This window comes from Nyctereutes procyonoides, unplaced genomic scaffold (genome assembly GCF_905146905.1).
Source record: "Nyctereutes procyonoides isolate TBG_1078 unplaced genomic scaffold, NYPRO_anot_genome, whole genome shotgun sequence".
Lineage (NCBI taxonomy): Eukaryota > Metazoa > Chordata > Mammalia > Carnivora > Canidae > Nyctereutes > Nyctereutes procyonoides.
The window spans coordinates 23646393-23670242 of record NW_026575035.1 but is presented as its reverse complement, the minus strand read 5'-3'; the positions used below and the strand labels follow the sequence as shown (position 1 = coordinate 23670242).

The 23850-nt window shown below is 38.3% G+C and overlaps 1 protein-coding gene across 2 annotated transcripts in view; it reads right to left on the bottom strand.

The window, feature by feature from the left end:
• TCEA1 (transcription elongation factor A1) overlaps positions 1–23850 on the bottom strand; it is a 43877-nt gene that overhangs the window by 5619 nt on the left and 14408 nt on the right. For both annotated transcript variants that reach the window (XM_055318311.1, XM_055318312.1), the window contains exons 3-8: positions 21579–21684; positions 15402–15489; positions 12064–12209; positions 10357–10413; positions 9221–9375; positions 6784–6930 (exon numbers count right to left, since the gene is read on the bottom strand). In XM_055318311.1, the coding sequence (XP_055174286.1) occupies positions 6784–6930; positions 9221–9375; positions 10357–10413; positions 12064–12209; positions 15402–15489; positions 21579–21684 (699 nt within the window). The remainder of the gene's footprint in view (positions 1–6783; positions 6931–9220; positions 9376–10356; positions 10414–12063; positions 12210–15401; positions 15490–21578; positions 21685–23850) is intronic.

Below are 23850 nucleotides of genomic sequence, written 5' to 3'. Positions count from 1 at the left end.
AAGGAAAATGTTAACATTATTATAGTAGTAAGTGAAAAGAAATACAGTTCTCCCTTGAACGATGTGGGAGTTAAGAATGCCAACTTCTCCTGCGGTTGAACACCCACATCTAACGCTCCCCAAAATGCAACTGCTAATAGCCTACAATTGACTACAAGTCTTACCAACAACACAAACTGTCAATTAATACATATTTTGTAGGTTATATGTACAATATACTGATTCTTAAAGCAAGCTACAGAAAAGAAAACGTGATTAAGAAAATCAAAAGGGGGATCCCTGGGTGGCTCAGCAGTTTGGCGCCTGCCTTTGGCCCAGGGCGCAATCCTGGAGTCCCGGGATCGAGTCCCACGTCGGGCTCCCGGCACGGAGCCTGCTTCTCCCTCTGCCTGTGTCTCTGCCTCTCTCTCTATCATTATTTATGAATCAATAAATAATAAAAAAAAATCTTAAAAAAAAAAGATAATCAAAAGGAAAATATATTTACAGTACCAGACATGTATTTGTTGAAAAAAATTGTAAGTGGACTCATGCAGTTAAAATCCGTTGTTGTTCAATGGTCAACTGTGTATAAAATGGTTTATGAGGGTGTCAGGGGTGGCTCAGTCACTTAAGCATCTGCCTTTAGCTCAGGTCATGATCTCAGGGTCCTGGGATTAAGTCCTACCCCTACAGGCCTCCCTGTTCAGTGGGGAGTCTGCTTCTCCCTCTCCCTCTGCCCCTCCCATCTGTTCATGCTTGCTAATATATAAAATCTTTTTAAAAACTGGTTTGTAGCATTTAGCTGCAATTAGATTAGGAAAAAAAAAATCATAAAATACTGTAGGCACCAAAATACTGACCACTGTTCTTTCTGAATTCAGATTAATAGGTGATTTTAAAATTTTTGTTCATATTTTTCTATTTTTCTATAAATAGTACTTTACATTGCTTTAAAACAGCTGGTGCCTGGTGGCTGTTGGTTAAATGTCTGACTTTTGATTTTGGCTAGGGGGTTGTGGGACTGAGCCCTACATCAGGCTTCGCAATGGGCATATAGTCTGCTTAAGATTCTCTCTCTCCCTCTGCCTCTTCCCACCCTCTCTCTTATTTAAAAAACAAAAACAAAGCTCTTATGACCCAGAATTCCTACTCCTGAGAATATATACAAAAGAATGGAAAGCAGGGTCTCAAAGAGGTATTTGTATACAGAAGTTCATAGCAGCATTATTCATAATAGCCCAAAGGTAGAAGCAACCCAATGTCCATCACTAGATGAATGGATAAATAAAATTTGGTATTGGGATCCCTGGGTGGCGCAGCGGTTTAGCGCCTGCCTTTGGCCCAGGGCGCGATCCTGGAGACCCGGGATTGAGTCCCACGTCGGGCTCCCGGTGCATGGAGCCTGCTTCTCCCTCTGCCTATGTCTCTGCCTGTGTGTGTGTGTGTGTGTGTGTGTGTGTGTGTGTGTGACTATCATAAATAAAAAATTTAAAAAAATAAAAAATAAAATAAAATGTGGTATTACATACAGTGGATTATTATTCAGCCTTAAAAAGGAAGGAAATTCTGACACATGCTATATAATATGGATGGCCATTTATGATTATATGGTTTTAATTTGCATTTCCCTGATGATTAATGATGTTGATCTGTACATAGATCTTTGTGTTTCTAATTACTACCTTAGAATAGATCAAGTATTAGAACTAAGCCAGGGACAAAAAAGGAAAAATATTCTTATTAGGCTCCATTTATCATTTTGACTACTTGAATAGTCAAATGCAGAGACTGGTGGTTGCCAAGAGCTAGAGAAATGTGCAGTTACTGTTTAATGGGTATATAGAGTTTCAGTTTTGCAAGAGAAAAAGAGTCCCTGAGATCACCACAGTATTATGAATGTACTACTACTCAACTGTATACTTAAAAATGGTTAAAGTGGTAAATTTTAGACTATGTGTATTTTGCCACAACTGTAAGCTTTAAAACAAAAAGAGAACTTAGGAAAAAAAATAAAGCTAATATGATTTTTAAAAATTTAATCAACATAAGATAATAGACTTCTCAAGTTCTCTACTGAGAATTAATGAAAACAAGGTCCCAAAGATAGGTTATCTTTCAACCATACATTCCTGAATGAAGCTGACAACACATTATTAAAGTTAAAAGTTATTCTTAGGTCTAAGTCACGGGGCAGATAAGGAAAATGAGTGAAGGCAAGAACCTGAATATCAAAAATATTGCATTCTAAATAAGGTCTATTTAAATTTAGTGTGGGATGATGAAATCCAGTATATGACTGCTTCAAAGATGAGAAGCACACAATACTTGTCAACTATCACCATGATTTTTAACTCAAAAGCCCAAAGAGAGGGGATCCCTGGGTGGCGCAGCAGTTTAGCGCCTGCCTTTGGCTCAGGGCGCGATCCTGGAGACCCGGGATCAAATCCCACGTCGGGCTCCCGGTGCATGGAGCCTGCTTCTCCCTCTGCCTATGTCTCTGCCTCTCTCTCTCTCTCTCTGTGACTATCGTAAATAAATTTAAAAAAATAAAAAAAAATAAAAAAGCCCAAAGAGATATAAAAGGCATTCTCAAAATAAGCATTCTGATTATTTAAGGCCTTCAGATAAAAGTGCTTTGAAAAGTCCTTCTGAAATATTCTCATTCATCTATATCAAGATACTTGCTAACTAGGGCCCTAAAAGTACATAGATAGGAGGAACTTTTTACTCTCTGGGCAAAATGTTAATCTCCTGGTAGGTACATGTTAACCAAAAGTCAAACTTAAGTCTTATATCTGTTATTTTGCCAACTTTAGAAGTTTTATATCTTGACAGAATTATTTGATTCTAAGAAAACCATACTGACTTCATCTTTAGACTAGGTTCTATTAAAAGAAACATCTTTATTGTAGCAATGTAAATATATCACTTCTAACTCACTTTTATTTTAAGATTTTATTTAGAAAGAGAGAGAGAAAGAGCATAAGCAGGGGGAGGGGCGGACGGAGAAAACCTCCAGCAGACTCTATGCTGAGTGCGGAGCTCAACTCGAGACTTGATCCCTGAGATCATGACCTAAGCAGAAATCAAGAGTCAGATACTCAACTGACTAAGCCACCCATGTGCCCCTACTTCAAATGTTTTAAAGAAGCTTTAGCTTTTATTTATTTTTTATTTTTTTATTTATTTATGATAGTCACAGAGAGAGAGAGAGAGAGAGAGAGAGAGGCAGAGACATAGGCAGAGGGAGAAGCAGGCTCCATGCACCGGGAGCCCGACGTGGGATTCGATCTGGGGTCTCCAGGATCACGCCCTGGGCCAAAGGCAGGCGCCAAACCGCTGAGCCACCCAGGGATCCAAGCTTTAGCTTTTAAATACCTTTCCATTTATACTTTACACTTCCTACTATGCAGCATTTTCAGGACAGAATTTTTATTGCTGAGATTTTTCTACCTAATCAAAAGAAAACAGCAATTCAAACTCAAAAATTTCTGAAGCTACTTTCATATGTTAATATATTTTAGTGACTCTCAGTAGTAATATTTCTACAAAATACTGAAATATCGGATACATAACTAAAAATGAAAGACTTCAAAAAGGTAGAGAATTTTTGATTGGTTAAATAGAGCATATCTGAAAACAGGAGTGTTATGTACCTTAAAAAATAAAAGAGGCAGAAGTTTATATAATGTGCTACCACATATAATTAAGAAATGGGAAAACGGAGGTGCCTGGCTGGCTCAGTCAAAAGAGCATGCAATTCTTGATCTTGGGGTTTTTGAGTCTGAGCTCCATGTTGGGTGTAGAGATTACTAAAAAATATAAAAAATAAACTTTAAAAAGAGAAAACAAAAATATATTCATACTTATATGTATATGCATAAAACACATAGAAAGCCACACAACAAACAAACTAGTAATCCTGGTTTACCTCCAGGGAGGTGGGACCGAGTTGCTGCAGACAAAATTGGGAGGGGAACTTTCCATTTAGAATCTTTTCTACCTTTTGAATCTTTAACCTTGAGAATACAACACCTTCTAAAAAATTTTTTTTAAAAAAGTAAAGGTTGGAGGAGGGGCAAGATGGCGGAAGAGCAGGGTCCCCAAATCACCTGTCCCCCAAAAAATTACCTAGATAACCTTCAAATCATCCTGAAAATCTACGAATTCGGCCTGAGATGTAAAGAGAGACCAGCTGGAATGCTACAGTGAGCAGAGTTCGCGCTTCTATCAAGGTAGGAAGACGGGGAAAAAGAAATAAAGGAACAAAAGGCCTCCGAGGGGGAGGGGCCCTGCGAGGAGCCGGGCTGAGGCCGGAGAAGCAGGAGCTGCACCAACCTTCCCGGGCGGGCGGAAAGGGGCTCGCAGGGAGTCAGAGCAGGACCCAGGAGAGCGGGGATGCTCTCGGGCTCCCGGGGACACTAACAGACACCTGCGCCCCGGGAGAGTGCTCCAAGCTCCCTAAGGGCTGCAGCGCGCACGGAGGGACCGACCGGAGCAGCTCGGAGGGGCTCGGGCGGCGGTTCCGCGGAGGGGGCTGCGGGGCGGGAGCGCGAATCCCACAGCGCAGGCCCCGGAGCACAGGGCGCCGGGACACAGCCCAGGATCCGGCCTCCCCCTGGGACAGGCAGAGGCCGGGAGGGCCCAGGACAGCGAGGACGCTCCTGCCCAGAGCTGAGCAGATCAGCGGCCCCGCCCCGGAGCCTCCAGGCCCTAAAGACGGAGAACCGAGAGCCCCGAGCCCGTAGTTCCTGCGGGGGCTGACTCCAGGCTTCCAGAGTTGCCATAGCAACTGCGGCTGTTCCTCCTGGGGCCTCACGGGGTAAACAACCCCCGCTGAGCCCGGCAGCAGGCAGGGGCAGAGCATCTCCCCCAAGTGCTAACACCTGAGAATCAGCACAGCAGGCCCCTCCCCCAGAAGACCAGCTGGACGGACCAGTGATACTCCCCCGTGTTCCAATACAACTTGTTTTTGGCCACTCTGCACTGAGCAAAATGACTAGAAGGAAAACCTCACCTCAAAAGAAAGAATCAGAAACAGCCCTCTCTCCCACAGAGTTACAAAATCTGGATTACAATTCAATGTCAGACAGCCAATTCAGAAGCACTATTATACAGCTACTGGTGGCTCTAGAAAAAAGCATTAAGGACTCACGAGACTTCATGACTGCAGAATTTAGATCCAATCAGGCAGAAATTAAAAATCAATTGAATGAGATGCAATCCAAACTAGAAGTCCTAACGACGAGGGTTAACGAGGTGGAAGAACGAGTGAGTGACATAGAAGACAAGTTAATGGCAAAGAGGGAAACTGAGGAAAAAAGAGACAGACAATTAAAGGACCATGAAGACAGATTAAGGGAAATAAATGACAGCCTAAGGAAGAAAAACCTACGTTTAATTGGGTTTCCCGAGGGCGCCGAAAGGGACAGAGGGCCAGAATATGTATTTGAACAAATCCTAGCTGAAAACTTTCCCAATCTGGGAAGGGAAACAGGCATTCAGATCCAGGAAATAGAGAGATCGCCCCCTAAAATCAATAAAAACCATTCAAAAAAGTAAAGGTTCCTTCTACAATTTATATGGAGTTTAATAATACTACTTTCTTAACTGCTTAATTTTCTGTCCATCAGAAAATTCATTTTCCTAAATCCATTACTCTAAAACATTAACTGTAAGTTGTTCTTAAAGGGGAAAATTTGAGTTTAGTAGATTACAGACACAGCACAAAAAATAGCTACTTGACAAAGGAAATTACCAGTGAAAAACCATTTTCACACACACACACCCCAAAAATAACCACTATGAGGATCTTCTCAGTTTTCTTTTTTGTTCAAGAACAAAGGGCAGCCGGAGTGGCTTTGTGGTTTAGCACTGCCTTTAGCCTAGGGTGTGATCCTGGAGACCCAAGATGGAGTCCCACGGGCTCTCTGCATGGAGCCCGCTTCTCCCTCTGCCTGTGTCTCTATTTCTCTCTCTCCCTCTCATGAATAAATAAAATCTTAAAAAAATATATATGTTGCAGAAAAAGAATCTGTATCTGGAAAGCAGTTAAGCTAAAAGTACCCACGTTCCCAGTGAGGAATAGTAAAGAGCTTTCCTTAAATTATACAATCCTGTCAGATAAAAATAATTATACCCAATAATCAACTGCTCAACTCTTAGATAAAGAATATGGCCATTTCATTACATCCTACAATGTTTTTTTCTATAAGTTTTATTTAATTGATAGAGCTTTCACATAACTTTCATGAAAATATAAATATACCAACTTACTTTCAATTAACTAGACTGAATAGTTCACATCTCCTCTTGTAAAATATCAATCAAAGTACTGGTAATTATCTTTACTACTTGTTTTGAAACAGGAGTTGTAAGCACTCTATGTATTTAGTTTTAACTGAATTATAATTGACAATATTTTATTAGTGTCAGGTGTACAACATAGTGATTTGGTACTTTTACCCATTACAAAATGATTTTAGTACTGTTACTAGACAAAGTTACTATATTACTGTCTATATCCTCTATGCTATGTATTATACCCTTGTGACTTATTTTATAACTGGGAAGTATGTACCTCTTAATCTCTAATCTTCATTTATTTCAGGCATCCCCCACCCCCTCTTCTCCAACAACCACCAGTTTATTCTCTGTATGTGAGTGTTTCTACTGTTTGTTTTAGATTCTACACATAAGCGAGATCATATGGTGTTTGTCTTTCTCTGACTTACTTGCCTTACCATATATACCCTCCAGCATTCTTAACATGAAAATAAGAGTCTATAAATAATCACAAACCTGTGTGTAAGTACAATTCTTCTTTTTACATTTGCCACATGTGAATAAGTCAGTCTGGGTTCCACCCGTCTTGGCCATCTGATGCTCTCTAATGGCTTCTTTGGTCAAGTTTTTCCGCATCTCTTTGAGTTCATCACTAGCCATTTCCTGAGGGAGATGGCAATACACTCAGTTATAGGCATCTTCTATATACATTCTGAATGCTTTTATGTTCCATTAGCTTAATAAAAATAGAACAAAAACCAACTTTTAAAGTTTTAAAAGTGAAAAATTATTTTTTCCTCAACTCAGAGTTTGCTCTTTTAAAATTCTGTCAAATACTTGTGTGTATTGTGAAAATTAGATTTAATTACTGTTTAAAGGTTTATAAACAATGTAATAATACTGTAGCAATGAGTACCTCTAGTATAGATTGTTGTCTGTACGACTGCCCTTCCCAAAAAGGAACCAGGATCTTTGGAGAAGTATGTCGTTCCCTCTATGAGTTAAGATGTGCACAGGATTTGGGGTATCTAGGTGCTCAGTCGGTTAGGCACCCAACTCTTGGTTTTGGCTCTGGTCATGATCTCAGGGTTGTGAGATCAAGCCCTGCAGTGGGCTCCTATATGGGCTCCCTCTCCTTCTGCACCCTGCCACCACCACCCTTGCTCTATATCTCTCTAAGAAAAAAAAAAGAAAGAAAGAAATGCACAGGATAAGACAGGGTCATTCTTTTGTGCCTAAGAGGCACAGAAGCTACCAAAGACTTGTGGTTGAGTCATATGGACAGAGGGGCTAACATGAAGGTGTTCCTACCAGCCAAAGATAGGAGGACAATTTCTCTAGTTATCAAATTATTGTAAAGAACCAATCCCCACTGAATGGATAAAAATGTCACAAGTCCCTGATGACAGTGAAAAAGGAGAGCACAAGCATGCAAAAACAGCAACAAAGCCCTCACTGGCAGTTACTAGGGCACCAATTCCTCATTCTCATAACTGTTAACAAAAGGGAAAGAATTTCACATTTACCTGCCTTTCCTATTAAACCAAAAGGATAACCCGGTGCCTGAGTTTACAAGGGAAAGTGCTTCTTAATCAAAGAAACCTAGCTAATAAATGTGAAAGGAATGAAAGAATTTAAGAAATCACTATTTTGCAACTCTTAAAAATTTAACCAATTCAGGTAAAGAAATCAGTGGATGAGTACATCAGAGGAAAGGTCAATAGAGAATTTTACAATGAAGGAATCAGACTGTTAATATCCAAACCCACTGGGGCAGCCCGGATGGCTCAGCGGTTTGGCACCACCTTCGGCCCAGGGTGTGATCCTGGGGACCCGGGGTCGAGTCCCATATCGGGCTCCCTGCATGGAGCCTGCTTCTCCCTCTGCCTCTCTCTGTGAAGAAAAGAAAGGAAAGAAAAGAAAGGAAGGGAAGGGAAGGGAAGGGAAGGGAAGGGAAGGGAAGGGAAGGGAAGGGAAGGGAAGGGAAGGGAAGGGAAGAAGGGAGGAAGGGAGGAAGGGAGGAAGGGAGGAAGGGAGGAAGGGAGGAAGGAAGGAAGGAAGGAAGGAAGGAAGGAAGGAAGGAAGGAAAAGAAAGCAAGCAAACAATTCAGGGGAAAAGAGACATGAAAAGTGTCACAAATTCTTTTATTTTAAGATTTGAGTTATTTGAGAGAGAGAGAGAGAGAGAGAGAGCATAAGCAGGGACAGAGAGAGAAGCAGACTCCCCTGAGAGCAGGGAGCCCGACCCAGGGCTCAATCCCAGGACCCTGAGATCATGACCCGAACCAAAGGCAGATGCTTAACTGAGCCACCGAGGAGCCCCAATGGTGACAAACTCTTGAAAATATCTGAAGCCTGGGTGGTGGATATATAGGAGTTCATTACCCTAAGGTCTCTAATTTAAAGTTTTAGTGAGGTTTAAAAAAAATGAATGTTAAAAATATAACAATTTTTATTAGCTATATGGAAAGACAAACTCACTCTCTTCTAAAAGAGACCACAGACTATGAACTGCTGTGTCTATAAATAGCAAGTTCTGAGTTTCATTTCCTCCATCATTTCCTAAAATTTAAGGAAGAGTCAATAAGATGTGACCAGTATTACAGGGTTTAACCATGAAAAAAACTTAAAGGTTGCAAAGTCTGTTTGCAATTATATATTCAAATATTCAATTATATATGAATCAAAAAAAAAGTAAAAATATTTTTGTTTTTAGACAATTTAAAGCAATCAACCCAAGATCGTGGTACAGGTGTGGAAGAGACAAGACTACTGATACCAACAGATTCAACCACCTTATTTAGCTAGTATATTATACATATAAATACATCAGAATAACTAATAATGATTTATTAGAAATGTAGTACTTATATAGTACTTCACAATTTACAAAGATTTTTAATTTGATATTATGTAATCACATCATGGAAATGTTATATTCTCATTTACTCACCTCTGCTGTCATTCTAGCGAATAAGTCAGGAGGAATGTTTCCACACAGCACATTTTTCCTTAAATTTGGATTCTTAGCATCTTTAAGATTTGATATCCTACTTCGTACTCTATTTTTGTATTTCATGTCTGTATTCCTTATTTCTTGATATATAGGTACTAGGCCATTAAGGAAAAAAGGTTAAATTACAAAGGCAAGATTTTTTTTCCCTATTTCACCAAAATAAGAATTCCTGAAATCTCTAAGCAGTTCTCTAAAACTGTCTCCAATTTAGATTAAGCTAACAGGGCAGTGTTTCTACCTCATTTTTTGAACTGTAGCTGGCAAGTAACAGTAATCCTATATTCTATGAATGAGCAATGCTTTCTTAACATTTAATGCCAGCAGCACACAAATTAAAGACATTTCAAAAAGTAACTCAAGTACTCAGTCTGAGAAAACTTGTGAAAAAGGCCTGCATTTATCTAAACTTTCCACTTGCCCAAATCCGAATTCTACAAAAGATCTTAAAAGGCTTGATGTCTACACAATTCCTTTGGGGGCCCTGTGGGAAGAAACCATTCATTACAGCTCCAAAGATTCATTTCCTTCTCTAGTTCAGCCAGAAGCTTAAGTTTAGCAGGGTGTTTTTCTCAACAGAACAGGCGAGCCCAAAGTGCAGCACAATTTCTAAAACGGCCATTTCCTCAACTAGGATTGCTTCATGGTCACACAGTCACCTAGATGGGTACAACCTCTCTCCCAAAGCCCTTTCCATGGTACCCAGGACAAACACACTTCCCTCCTAGATCATGAACTCAGGGGACCTTGCATGCTTTGCTGAGATCTCCCAAACACAAAACCCTACTCCACACATACAGTATGTGTGTCCTTATGCCCTTTTGTACAAGTTCACTTGAGATGCCACATTATCAATTTGCAAGGCAAAAAAATTAAAATACTATCAAACATATATGTTTTACTTTTGAAAAACAAGAATAAAATGACGTGGATGGCCCTATCCTATCCTTTCCCTGCAAAACAATACAATCAACATAGAAATTGAAAAATGAAACTCTAAATTCTATACAGGAAGAAGAAAAATAGTTAATAAGCAGATTATTTAAAACATTCATGAATTTATACACAAAGGATATCTTCCTCAATCTGAGATCCTAATTCTTCCTCATCAGCTCCAATAGCGACGTAGTCATCTAAACACAGACACAAAGAATTGTCAAGAATGATTACAAGATACTGAAAGAAAATTTCAATACACAGTAAATTAAACTGCATTTCTATTTCTTCAACCCCATTGCCCTAATAATCCTTTTTTTTTTTTTCATTTCATTGAAACCTGATCTCTTTCCTACCCATTAGATTCCTCCTCTGGATTCACCTAATGCCCACAGTCCTTCTGCATTAATGACTCATTCTGCAGGAGTGAGAAAGTGAGTGATTAGCAGGCAATTCCCCATTTCACAACTCCATAAATTCTGGTTGCTCCAGCAAAGAGTAGAGAAAGTTATAGAAAGAACTGTCTTGTCTCACATGACTCAGGCTTCAATGCAAAGAAGCCACTGATTTCATTTGCCAATCATATATATGGACACACTCAGAAGACTCCCATGCAACATTCAAACCGAAGGAAATAAAAAGAAACTAGGAAGAAAAAAAGAAAAAATAAATAAAGAGACAGTAAGGGAATAAATAGGCAGAGTAAGGAGAAAAATAGGTCATGCTAACTATGGTTCAGTATAATAGAAAAGGAAAAGAATGAATTTGTGTAAGATGATGAAAATTCCTATATATGAAACTTTTTTTACACAAGAATGGGGAACTTCAATTTTTTTTAAAAATTTATTTATTTATTTATTTATTTATTTATTTATTTATTTATTTATGATAGTCACGGGGGGGGGGGGGCAGAGACACGGGCAGAGGGAGAAGCAGGCTCCATGCACCGGGAGCCCGATGTGGGATTCGATCCCGGGTCTCCAGGATCGCGCCCTGGGCCAAAGGCAGGCGCTAAACCGCTGAGCCACCCAGGGATCCCCAAGAATGGGGAACTTCAAATTAAATAAGGCTCCCATTTATAAATCAAGATCTCTTTTCCACTTAAAAAAATTAAAAATGGAATTATGAATATAAAACTTAAATACTGTATGTCATACTAACATTTAACAAGACCCAAATATACTACCATTAATGCTCAATCTGGGGAACAGAGTAATTACAGTTGACCCTTGAAAAACACAGGGATTAGGGACGCCAACTCCCTGCAGTCAAAAATCCGCATATAACCTTTGACTCCCCAGGAACTTAACTAGTAATAGCCTACTGTTGACCAGAAGCCTTACCAATAGCATAAACAATTAACACATATTTTATGTTATATGTACTATATACTGTATTCTTACCATAGAGTAAGCTGAGGATTACGAAAATCATGAGAGAAACACATTTACAGTATTGTACTGCTTCTGTTGAAAAATATCTACATTATAAGTGAACCCAAGTACTTCAAACTCCTACTGTTCAAGGGTCAACTATGGTTTACAGATTAAAAGTAGGAGGAAAAAAGATCTGTGAAAAACCTTTAAGTTACTATGAATCAATGGAAACATCCACATATTAGAAGGAATCTCTTTCTTGCAGCTGTATAGTAGTAAGCAATGGCCCCAGCATACCTATTCCTCTCTGCCATCAGTAACCCCTATTTGCCACAACATTTTCCTCAACTAAGCAGTGCAAGCAGCCATCCCTGGGATGCTGCTGGTAAACCAGAAACATGGAGGTGGACATGACAGTGGTGGCAGTGAGGAACAAAAGGCTGGGCAATGAAAAGGGTACACTAAACTTACCTCCCGTTCGGAGAGCTGCGGCAAGCATCTCTCTACACTTTAATCGCACAGAATCAGAAGTGCTTGGTGCCCGAGGAAAAGATGAAACATAAGTATCTCGAGCATTTGTCTCATCCTTTCTGCTGCTTACATTGCCACTGGAACTACTGAAATACACATACACACACGAAAAAGAAGTCAAGAAAAAGTCTATTAAAATAACATCATGATTATCACACTCTAAAAACAAAAATTGAGGGGCCTAAATATGTGAGATAGTATTCAGTTACTCCTACATGAAAAAAAAAATTGTGTGCATACAGATGTCTAAAAAGTTAAAATTTGGGACGCCTGGTGGCTCAGCAGTTGAGTGTCTGCCTTCAGCTCAGGGCGTGATCCTGGGATCCAGGATCGAATCTCTCTTTGGGCTCCCTGCAGAAAGCCTGCTTCTCCCTCTGCCTGTGTCTCTGCCCCTCTCTCTGTGTCTGTCATGAATAAATAAAAAATCTTTAAAAAAATAAAAATATAAAGTTAAAATTTTAGTCAATCTGAAACACGTTTCATGCTTTTAACCAACTAACCATCTTGATTATCCTTTTAAACCTTAAACCATTTTTAATAATAATAAAAAAACACACACACTACAGCTCAATACTGAATGACAGCAAGGATCTCGGTTATGAGAGGGGTGAGGGGATGATACCAGAGAATATGACAGTTCTCAACCAAAACTACAGGGGAAAAACAATGTTTGAAAAACTTTGTTCCAATTAGACAACAAATGAGGTTTATATTCAAAACACTTCCTTCAGGAGAGAAAATGTGTACTGAGAAAAGAGTTGTAATATTATGAAAATGTCTCTTTAATTCCTCCCTAGAAATATCAACTCAATCAGGACAATTTAAGTCTTCCACTCAACGTAATCACTTCAATTGCTTCTAACTTAAGAGTCTCACCGAAATATTTTCTGCAGGGTTTCAATTACCACTTATCACATAGAAGGTATTTGCCACAAACCTTTCCAAAGACACCATTTGCCAGCCACAGAGTAACTTGCTGCACTGCTGCAAGGAGGTACCTCCTACTCTCTCTCTCCATAAGCCACTATCAAACTGCACAAACAGATCCCCATGGGCAGAACAGTCCTTCTGTATACCTTCTGTTTAATCACCTCCTTCCAGAAGCCTCATCTTCTTCAGAGACAGTGTGTGTAAGCACGTGTGTTTAGGGATAAATACCAACCATTCTGTTAGACTTCGTACATAATTCGATGCTTTTGTAAATAGGCCCTCTCCCTAAACTTCAATTACATACAACAGATAAAAATATACTAAGAACTTATTCTTCCTTCAATATCTATTTAAAATATCTGCCTATGCTTTTATATTTTATGTTCAAGGCACAAAGTCAGTGACTTTAAATGTAACACAACTGAAAGCATTCGTTAAAAATTTCATAAATTGGGATCCCTGGGTGGCGCAGCGGTTTGGCGCCTGCCTTTGGCCCAGGGCGCGATCTTGGAGACCCGGGATCGAATCCCACGTCGGGCTCCCGGTGCATGTAGCCTGCTTCTCCCTCTGCCTGTGTCTCTGCCTCTCTCTCTCTCTCTCTGTGACTATCATAAATTAAAAAAAAAAAAAAAAAAGTAAAAAAAAAAAAAGAAGTAAAAATTTCATAAATTATGGCCTATACTTTTCAAAACTCTTATGGTCATGAAAGACAGTGATAGATTGAAAAATTACTCCAGATTGGGGATCCCTGGGTGGCGCAGCGGTTTGGCGCCTGCCTTTGGCCCAGGGCGCGATCCTGGAGACCCGGGATCGAATCCCACGTCGGGCTCCCGGTGCATGGAGCCTGCTTCTCCCTCTGCCTGTGTCTCTGCCTCTCTCTCTCTCTCTGTGACTATCATAAATAAATAAAATTAAAAAATATATATATATATTAAAAAAAAAAGAAAAAAAAATTACTCCAGATTAAAGGAAACCAGAGATGATAGCTAAATGCAGTAAGTGATCCTGGATGATATTATGGAAAAACCTTTTTCCTCTCTAATAAAATACTGTATTGGGAAAACTGCTAACATATGAATAAGCCCTACATATTAGAAAAAAAGTATTGTATTAATCCTAACTTCTAGACATTGGTATCTGTATTGTGCTTAGATGTGAGAAAGTGTCCTTCTTTTTAGAACATACACACTGATGTATTTAGGGATATAAAGAACTCTTATTTGGTTTGAAATAAAATTATTCATGCATCTGAGTATGTACACACATGTACACGTATGCATATACATACATAGTGGCAACTGGGAGTTCTCTGTCCTGTTATTACAATTTTCTAAAAGTCTAAAACTATCTCAAAAGAGTTAGAAAACAATGAATAAATTTTATTAACAACTGATGCTTATCCTTTCTTTAGAGTACCTCTTTTATCATCGTTTAGTTAATTCGAATGCATAAGATACCAGTATATGGGATATTAATTATTGTTATGAACCAACAGGGGTGGTTACATTATCATTTCTGGGAAAATACTAAGAAATGAATGAAGTTACAATAGGTACCTAAAATTTGAGTGCATCAGGATCACTTGAAGAGTTTGTTAAAAACATATTTCTGGGCCCCACCATCAGAATTCCTGTTTCAGTAGTTCTAGGGAGTAGCCCAAGAATTTGCTTTGCTAACAAGCTGCCAGATTCCCCGATCTTCCAGGACCACACTTTGAGAACTATTGCACTACGTCAAAGTCAAGTGTTAAAATACAAGCTCTTCAAGAACAGAGGAACTATATTCAACCTACTAGGCATATCACCTACTACATCAACATGTTGGATATTATACAGTTCATTCATTACATGGAAAGAATAAATGCAAAGGCCTCATGAAAACTGAGGAACAATTTGAACCCTTCATTACTGAGCTTCACATTTTAAATTCTTACGACATAGCTAAATTGAGAAGAGAAAAAGCATAAAAAGAGAAATTAGACCTAGAGCCAAAAAAAAAAATCTAAAAAAGAAATGTGGTAAATAAAGTAATCACTTGAATCCTTCCTTAATCAGTACCCTCATTATCAATTCTATTATAGTTGCTATCCCAGGGATTCCATTCAGTTAAGCTTGCTGAACACAGTGTAAATAATTTCTCCTTATTTATGTAGTGTCTTCTAAATCTCTTTCAAATTTCCAGGAAAATCTCATAAAACTTTAGAATATTCTATTTGGCTATATACATTTACTAATTCCGCTTGACTAGAAAATAGAGAGAGGAGTAGAGCTATGAAACCATAAATAAGACCATGGAGGAAGTGACAGCTGTGACTTCCAACAGAAATGAATTTCCATAAAGTGACATACCTTTCTTCTCTTGCTTCAGGGCTATTCTGTGATGTAATTGCAGTATCTTTTTTCTTTTCTTCGGGGTCTTTATCTGTTGATGGTCCATCTGAAAATTATGAAATCCCTCAGTTGTTAGCATTTGTTTTTTAAAAAAAATTATGAAATGGAACTACTGCATGTTACCAGACTATTTATGCAAAAATCCTAAATTTTCAACACTAAATGAAATTTATGCAAGCTATTCTATTTGCATTTGTACTTGTGTATTTTTCACAATGCATGCTTAGCATTCCCAAATAAACTCCCTCATGTGGTGGGAAGTACAAATTCATATGCCAATAGGAACCTAAAATGGAGAAAAATATACTTAACAATAAAATCTTTAGAGGAAATAATAAATGAATGAAATGGAGAAAATATATAGAACAAAGGGAAGGAAAGAAAACAGAAATAATATCAGTACTGTCATTTTAAAATGAAAGTACAAAGCATATAGAGCAATATTATTTTAACAATTTTCCATAAAGTCAAAAAATTTGAGGTAGTATCCAAAATCTATATAAATATTTTAGGGATAGTAAACAAAGAACATTTTCATAGAAATGACTTCAGGGAAAAAAAAAAAAGAAGAAGAAGAAATGACTTCAGGATTAGTGAGGCCTACCTAACACCTCCTCTCTTTTTTTTTTTTTTCCTCTCTCTGTCTTAAATAATCTGTAAAGTAATACAGAGTGTACAAGCTTTAAGAGATAAGGAGGTATAAAATAGGTTGGGCCAATGCAACTGTTTAACAATGAAAAGAAACCTACATGTTTATAAATCAACCAGAACAGCATTCTGAATCTGGGTTCAGAAAATGTTTGGATTTGTTGCATAAATCATCCCACTTATCTATCTATATTTGGATTCCTACATAAGTAATATGAGCCACATAAATACTTTATTTCTCCATACTCCTCTGTACAGGAGATAAAAGAACATTTGTATATTCAACTGTTTATCAGGACCACCTAGGTAACTTTTAAGCATATGCTTATGCTCAAGCTCCTATCCTGATCCATTCAATCCAAATCTCTGGTATGAGGCATGAGCATCAAAATCTTTAAAAGTTCCCCAGATGAGGGATCCCTGGGTGGCGCAGCGGTTTGGCGCCTGCCTTTGGCCCAGGGCGCGATCCTGGAGACCCAGGATCGAATCCCACATCGGGCTGCCGGTGCATGGAGCCTGCTTCTCCCTCTGCCTATGTCTCTGCCTCTCTCTCTCTTTCTCTCTCTGTGACTATCATAAATAAATAAAAATTTTAAAAAAAATTAAAAAAAAAAAAAAAAGTTCCCCAGATGACTGTAATATGCTAATTTAGATGAGGCTAACTGATATGAGAATGGTCCAAACCACAATTCTAGAATTCATCTTGAAAACGTTAACAAATTCAAAATACAACTGAAGCCCCCTATGACACAGTGTTAGTTTTCAAATACTAGTTTTACCGGCCCCCTTTATTCTCTACAGTTCACGTGGAAGGCCCCAAAGCCTAAAGATGGTATAGCACTGGGAGGTAGAAAACAAAGATAAATCACGACATTAAAGAACATAACAAGGACTAGGAAATACTCCAAAACTAAGAGGATAGAAAGTATTTGAAAGGTGATGTAATAGTGCAATACTAACAAAGATCCAATGCAATCACACTGATACCACACACTGTTCTAGCAGGGTGAACTAGTGCAATCCTTTGAAGAAGCAGAGTAGTAAGAGGCGTAGACAGCCTTAAAAGCATTTCTATTATGTGAATATACCGTTGTGGGCAATATAGCAGACCCAGAGAGAAGTGGTCCAGCTCTGGACTATCTGCAGATCACACCCCACCACCAATCTATGCACAAGATGCTTAATCTCTGAGAGTCTCCATTCTGCATCAGAAAATGGGAAATATAATGACATCTAAGGCACTAGGCTCCTGCATTTATATGTTCAGTATTCAAAATTGTGCAATAGGAGCACCTGGGTGACTCAGTTAAGTGTCTGCCCTTGGTTCAGGTCATTATCACAGGGTCCTGGGATCGAGCTCCACATCTGGCTCTCTGCTCATCAAGGAGCCTGTTTTCTCCCTCTCCATCTGCCTGCGACTCCCTCTGTTTGTGCTCGCTTGTTCTCGCTCTCTCAAATAAATAAAATCTTTAAAAAAAATAGTAAATCTTCTAGAAATCAAGCTAATAATCTAAAGAAAGAGCTTTAGGCAATAAGATATTCATCAAGACATTATTTACACTAGCTATAAAGTTAAAAAACACACACACACACACATCTAACAGGCAAGTGATTAAATTATGGCATAATCACCCAGTGGATTATTCTGAAGCCAATAAAAATGAGTTAATGATGATATAAAAATACAAAATTTTTTTCATTAAAAAAGTAATATATAAGTAAGTATACATACAGCATAAAAAGAATTAGAGTTGAAGCAAAATTCATACACCAGGAGAAAAAAAGACAAGAAATGCAACAAGATATTAACTGATGGTTGTACTTAAAGACAGACTTAAAAATTATGTCTTTTCCTCCTCCAATTCTCCAAATTTTATTTAATGAACATGGAAATCTTTTAACATAAAGTTTTTAAAGGAGAACTTGTAATGAGATCAGATACCTCCAGTAAGTGTAAAAGAGTAAAACTTCATTAAATTTAAGATTAAATGAACATAACTACAATGTCCTACAAAATGTAAGCCATCTTTCCAGAAATAAAAACACATGCATATGGTTCTCAGTCAACTTTTTATGGCAAATTCAAATTACTTTAGAATATGGAATTAGATTTAAAATTTAAATGAAATATAAAGCGTAAAGTTTCAGTTTGTCTTTAAACATTAGATTTTTTTTAAGTTCTTTATTTTTAAATAATCTGAATCTGGCACAATGTTTTAGAATGGTACAAAAATTTTATTCAGGGGTGCCTGGGTGGCACAGTCAGTTAACTGTCTGACTCTTGATTTTGGCTCAGGTAGTGATCTCAGGGTCTTGGTATTGAGCCCGAGTCAGGATCTGCGCTCAGCGAGGGGGTAGTCGGCTTGAGTCTCTCCTTGAGTCTCTCCCACCCCACTGTGCATGTGCGTGCCCATGTGCACATGCTCTCTCCTTCTCTGTCAAATAAATAATAAATAAATCTTAAAAAAAAAAAAAAACAAAAACACTTCACTCAGATTCTCCAAATGTTAATGTTTGGTACACTTTCTCATTCATTCATTGCCCCCTACACATATGTATATGTGTGTTGTACGTACACAAACACGTACCCTACTGCGTGCACACATATTTCTTTTGAACCATTTGAAAATAAGTAGCAGATATCATGCTCCTTAATCCTAAAATACCTCAGTATGTATTCCCCAAGAAAAAAGAAATTCATTAATATAACCACAATGAGTAAATTTAACAATGATATAATACTGTTTACTTACATACAGATCTGACAAAAATTCTGTCAATTATCTTAGAAATGATCTTTATAACAATTTTTTTTCCTGGTCCAGAATCCAATTCAGGAACATACATTATATTTAATTTTCTTAAAAGCAAACTTTTTAAATTTTAGAGGCTTTACAATTTGTAGTTCCTAGTTTCCAAGCTCTTGGAAGTAATAGGTTTTTTGTTATTAACTACTCCTATCTTTGAAATTTTAAAAGGTTTGACTTTTTCTATTTTCCTCTTCCACATAAGCCTAATCACTGCTTAGAAAAATGATTGATTCCAGGCTGGGAAAGGGAAGATAGATGAACTCAACACATTTTTTTTGATTCCAGAATATAAAAAAAAAAGAGACAAAACTAAAAGAGGTGTGTCAAATGGACACAGGAGCTGGTTAATCGGTGCCCAATGGTCAAATCTAGGATAGTATAAACATCAAAATAATTATTAACAGTAATGGATTATAACCCATGTTATAAAATAGAATCCACTAGTAGAAAAATAACTAGGAAGTAAAAGGAAAGGTGTTTTTTTTTGTTTTTTTTTTAGATTTTCTTCATTTATTTGACAGAGAGAGAGTACGCAAGCAGGGGGAACAGGACAGGGAGAAAAGCAGGCTCCTCAATGAGCAGGGAGCCCAAACCAGGGCTTGATCCCAGGACCCAGGATTCATGACCTGAGCTAACGGCAGATGCTTAACCAACTGAGCTACCCAGGAGCCTACGAGGGTTCTTTCTTGTAGCAGAATGCTGATTTATAAATACTGAAGAAGTGGAAGTTAGAAAACAACAATTTTGCAACTATCACTATATAAAGGGCAATTTGGGCAAGAAACAGTGGATACTAAATGGGAGTGTGGGGAAGGTCTAATTAGAAGCAAGACAGGGGCACCTGGTGGCTCAGTGGTTGAATACCTGCCTTCAGCTCAGGTCATGATCCTGGGGTCCTGGGATCAAGTCCCACATCAGGGTCCCTGCAGGGAGCCTGTCTCCCTCTGCCTATATCTGCCTCGCTCTGCGTCTCTCATGAATAAATATAATCTAAAAAAAAAAAAAAAAAGGGGGGCAGCCCAGGTGGCTCAGTAGTTTAGCGCCACCTTCAGCCCAGGGCCTGCCTGATCCTGGAGACCTGGGATCAAGTCCCACGTCAGGCTCCCTGCATGGAGCCTGCTTCTCCCTCTGCCTGTGTCTCTGCCTCTCTCTCTTTCTCTCTGTCTCTCATTAATAAATAAATAAAATAAAATCTTAAAAAAAAAAATAGCTTCAGGGTCTTAAGTTTCTCTCACAGAATGCCTATTAGATACAAAAGGAAAAATGATCCTGGGATTGAGTCCTGCATCAGGCTCACATACATTGTACACCTCGACTGGGTTATCAAAATTAACATCATCATCAAAGCCTATGGATGGGGGATCCCTGGGTGGCGCAGCGGTTTGGCGCCTGCCTTTGGCCCAGGGTGCGATCCTGGAGACCCGGGATCGAATCCCACGTCGGGCTCCCAGTGCATGTAGCCTGCTTCTCCCTCTGCCTGTGTCTCTGCCTCTCTCTCTCTCTCTCTGTGACTATCATAAATAAATAAAAATTAAAAAAAAAAAAAACAAAAACAAAAAAAAACAAAGCCTCTGGATGTGATAACCTCAGAAGGACACAACATACTTACAGAGTATTCCAACTATGAATGCAAAACCTGATCTAATCATGAGAAAATAACAGATAAAGCCCAAATCAGGAACATGCTATTAAAAACAAAGATGAGTGCTTGTATTCTTCAAACTGTCAATGTCATAAATAATAATAAATAATATCATAAATAATGTAAGATGGCTTAAGAACTATTCCAGATCAGAAGACTATATATATACATGATCCTAGACTAGATCTTGTTCTGGAAGAGAAAACAAAGTTATAAAGGACATCACTAGGACACCTGACAAAATAGGAACTGTAGATTACAGATATAGTACTATACCAATGTTAAATTTCCTATATTATGATTACATAAGAAAATAAACTTGTTCCAAGGAAACACACATTTTAAGTATTGAAGGGTAATGTATGATAGATGCACTATTCTCAGCAAAAATAATTTGTGTTTTTATGAGTATATACATACAGAGAAAGAGAAGACAGAAATATGACAAAATACGGCAGATATTAAAAATTAACAATCTAGAAAAAGATACAGGTTAGTTATTTTTATTATTCTTTAAACTTTCTGTAAGTCAGAAAATTTATTTCAAAAACTTTTTTAAAAAGTATTGACAACTTTCCCACGGGGGAAAATTTTCTTCTTAAAGAGGCAGTCCAGGGATCCCTGGGTGGCGCAGTGGTTTGGCGCCTGCCTTTGGCCCAGGGCGTGATCCTGGAGACCCGGGATCGAATCCCACGTCGGGCTCCCGGTGCATGGAGCCTGCTTCTCCCTCTGCCTATATCTCTGCCTCTCTCTCTCTCTCTCTCTCTGTGACTATCATAAATAAATAAAAAAAAATTTAAAAAAAAAAATAAAAAAAAAAATAAAAAAGAGGCAGTCCAGTTCTAAGTATCGAAAAACAAAAAAAAAAAAAAAAGATGACCTTGACAAAAAGCAAAACCCTCAAGGAGGTCAAACCCCCTCTTAATATAAGGCGTTGATTTCAATATAATCGAATTTATAAACAGAAAAAAATGCAAACACCAAACATCTGAATAAACCAGATCATAGATATATATAATGAAAGATCAATTTTACCTAACAATTTTTTCCAGGATTTGATGAGAGACTTTGCTAAAGATGTAACTTCTTCATCTGTACTCTGCTTGCGAATAGCATTTACTGACATTCCAATTCTTGTGGACTGCAAGGCAACAACAAAAAAATTTGTACAAGTTGTTTTATTTCAGACATTGTGGTGTTTCACTGTCTTCTCTCCCATTTTCTTATTCCCACTGCAGAATAGAAAAAAAAAAAAACCTATTATCTGAATTCTTATGATAGTATACTACAGAATTAGGATACATGCATCTTCAGATCAAATACTAGACTCATCGAGGTTATTATCACAGAAATCTGCAAGCATGGAAGTTGCTACTGTAACAAGGCTGGTTAACTAATTAAATGAAATCAGTCTTTCCATACCTCTCAAAGAATAAAATATAAAATGTCTGATTTATATATAAGGCACACTGAAGCATTCGTGACTAATATCTTCACCTCTTTGCTTCTATATATTTTTCTACAAAGATTACTTCATAGATCACCTGCTGTGACTTTAATGAGGATACCCAAATATTACCATCTTCAGAGGTTTAAAAGCATTTTTTTGCCCCAAACCAGCATATAACCACAGATATTAAAGTATACCTCAGAGAATATAGTTATGTATCATGTGGTAATAATATGTGCCCAGGATTATGCCAGGAGCATCCATATTCATTAACCTTCCTAACAACTCTTTTATGTTGAGATCATTATCCCTACTTGTCCAGCAATATACCATTAGTAACTGGCAAAGCTGGGATTTTAATGCAGGTCTGCCCACCTCCAAAGTACATGCTCTTTCCAACACATCAACAGTTTTCAAATTGTGTTCAAAGAACACAAAAGCTATGACAGGCCAATTGAGGACGATACAAAGAAAAAAAAAGATAAATTATTTAGTAAGTTCAAGTTGTTAGTAGGCAATCTTTCAAAGCATGGTCAATGGAAGAAAAAACAACAAAAGGAGTTGTTAGTGGAAAAAAAAAAGGGGGGGGGGACCCCTGCTGTAAACTTTAAGGCAGAGTAATAGATGGGTACTTACGGTTTCCTGCTAAATTATTCAATCTTCTCAATAAAGAGATTCAGGACAGAAATTTTGTTCAAGAATTCAGAATATGTGTTTGGCTGAAATGGCCTATGTTATACCTATGGAAGGCTGTGCAAGGCAGATAAGGTTCCACAGCAGAAAGATAAAGGGGACTCCACAATTCTAAAATCCAAAAATGGTTTGGGATTAATGTTTTGGGAGGGTTTTCCCTCAAAAAAGTTATTGCTTTAATAAAATGCTCTCAGTACTCTTTACAGAGAAGGAAATACTTTGAGAACTTTTAAAACTTTTTAGAATTTTTCTAAAACACTTCCACATAGACAATTTTCCAGAAGCCAGAGCCTGGGCTGATGGCATAACCTACAACTGAGTGGACCCAGAGCTGTCCTACTAGATGTAGCTAACTGCTCAGAAGCCGGCTTGCACTTGGAGTCACTGTACCAAATGTCAGGTCTGATCTCCTGATCTCAATGCCTTCAGCACTCCTTCTCCAGCACCATTCACAGCTCTTCCTCACGACTACTCCACAACCTACCCCACCAACCTAGAAGAACACATAGTTTTGGGGATGCCTGAGTGGCTCAGCAGTTGAGCGTCTGCCTTTGGCTCAGGGTGTGATCCTGTGATCCTGGGATCAAGTCTCGATCACGCTCCCTGCATGGAGCCTGCTTCTCCCTCGGCCTCTGTCTCTGCCTCTGTGTCTCTCATGAATAAATAAATAAAATCTTGAAAGAAGAAAGGAAGGAAAGGAAAGGAAAGGAAAGGAAAGGAAAGGAAAGGAAAGGAAAGGAAAGGAAAGGAAAGGAAAGGAAAGGAAAGGAAAGGAAAGGAAAGGAAAGGAAAGGAAAGGAAAGGAAAGGAAAGGAAAGGAAGGAAAGGAGGAAGGAAGGAAAGGAAGGAAGGAAGGAAGGAAGGAAGGAAGGAAGGAAGGAAGGAAGGAAGGAAGGGAAAAGGAAGGAAGGAAGGAAGGAAGGAAGGAAGGAAGGAAGGAAGGAAGGAAGGAAAGAAAGAAAGAAAGAAAGAAAGAAAGAAAGAAAGAAAGAAAGAAAGAAAGAAAGAAAGAAAGAAAGAAAGCCTAGTTTTGGAGCGAGTGGAAGAAATTATTTGTATTACTAATATAGTTCTGAAGCTTGCAGTTGACACAGATTGGCAAAGAAAATGGAATTTTAGGAAATAAAGGTAAGCAAAGATAAAAGGAGACCATGAACAAATCAT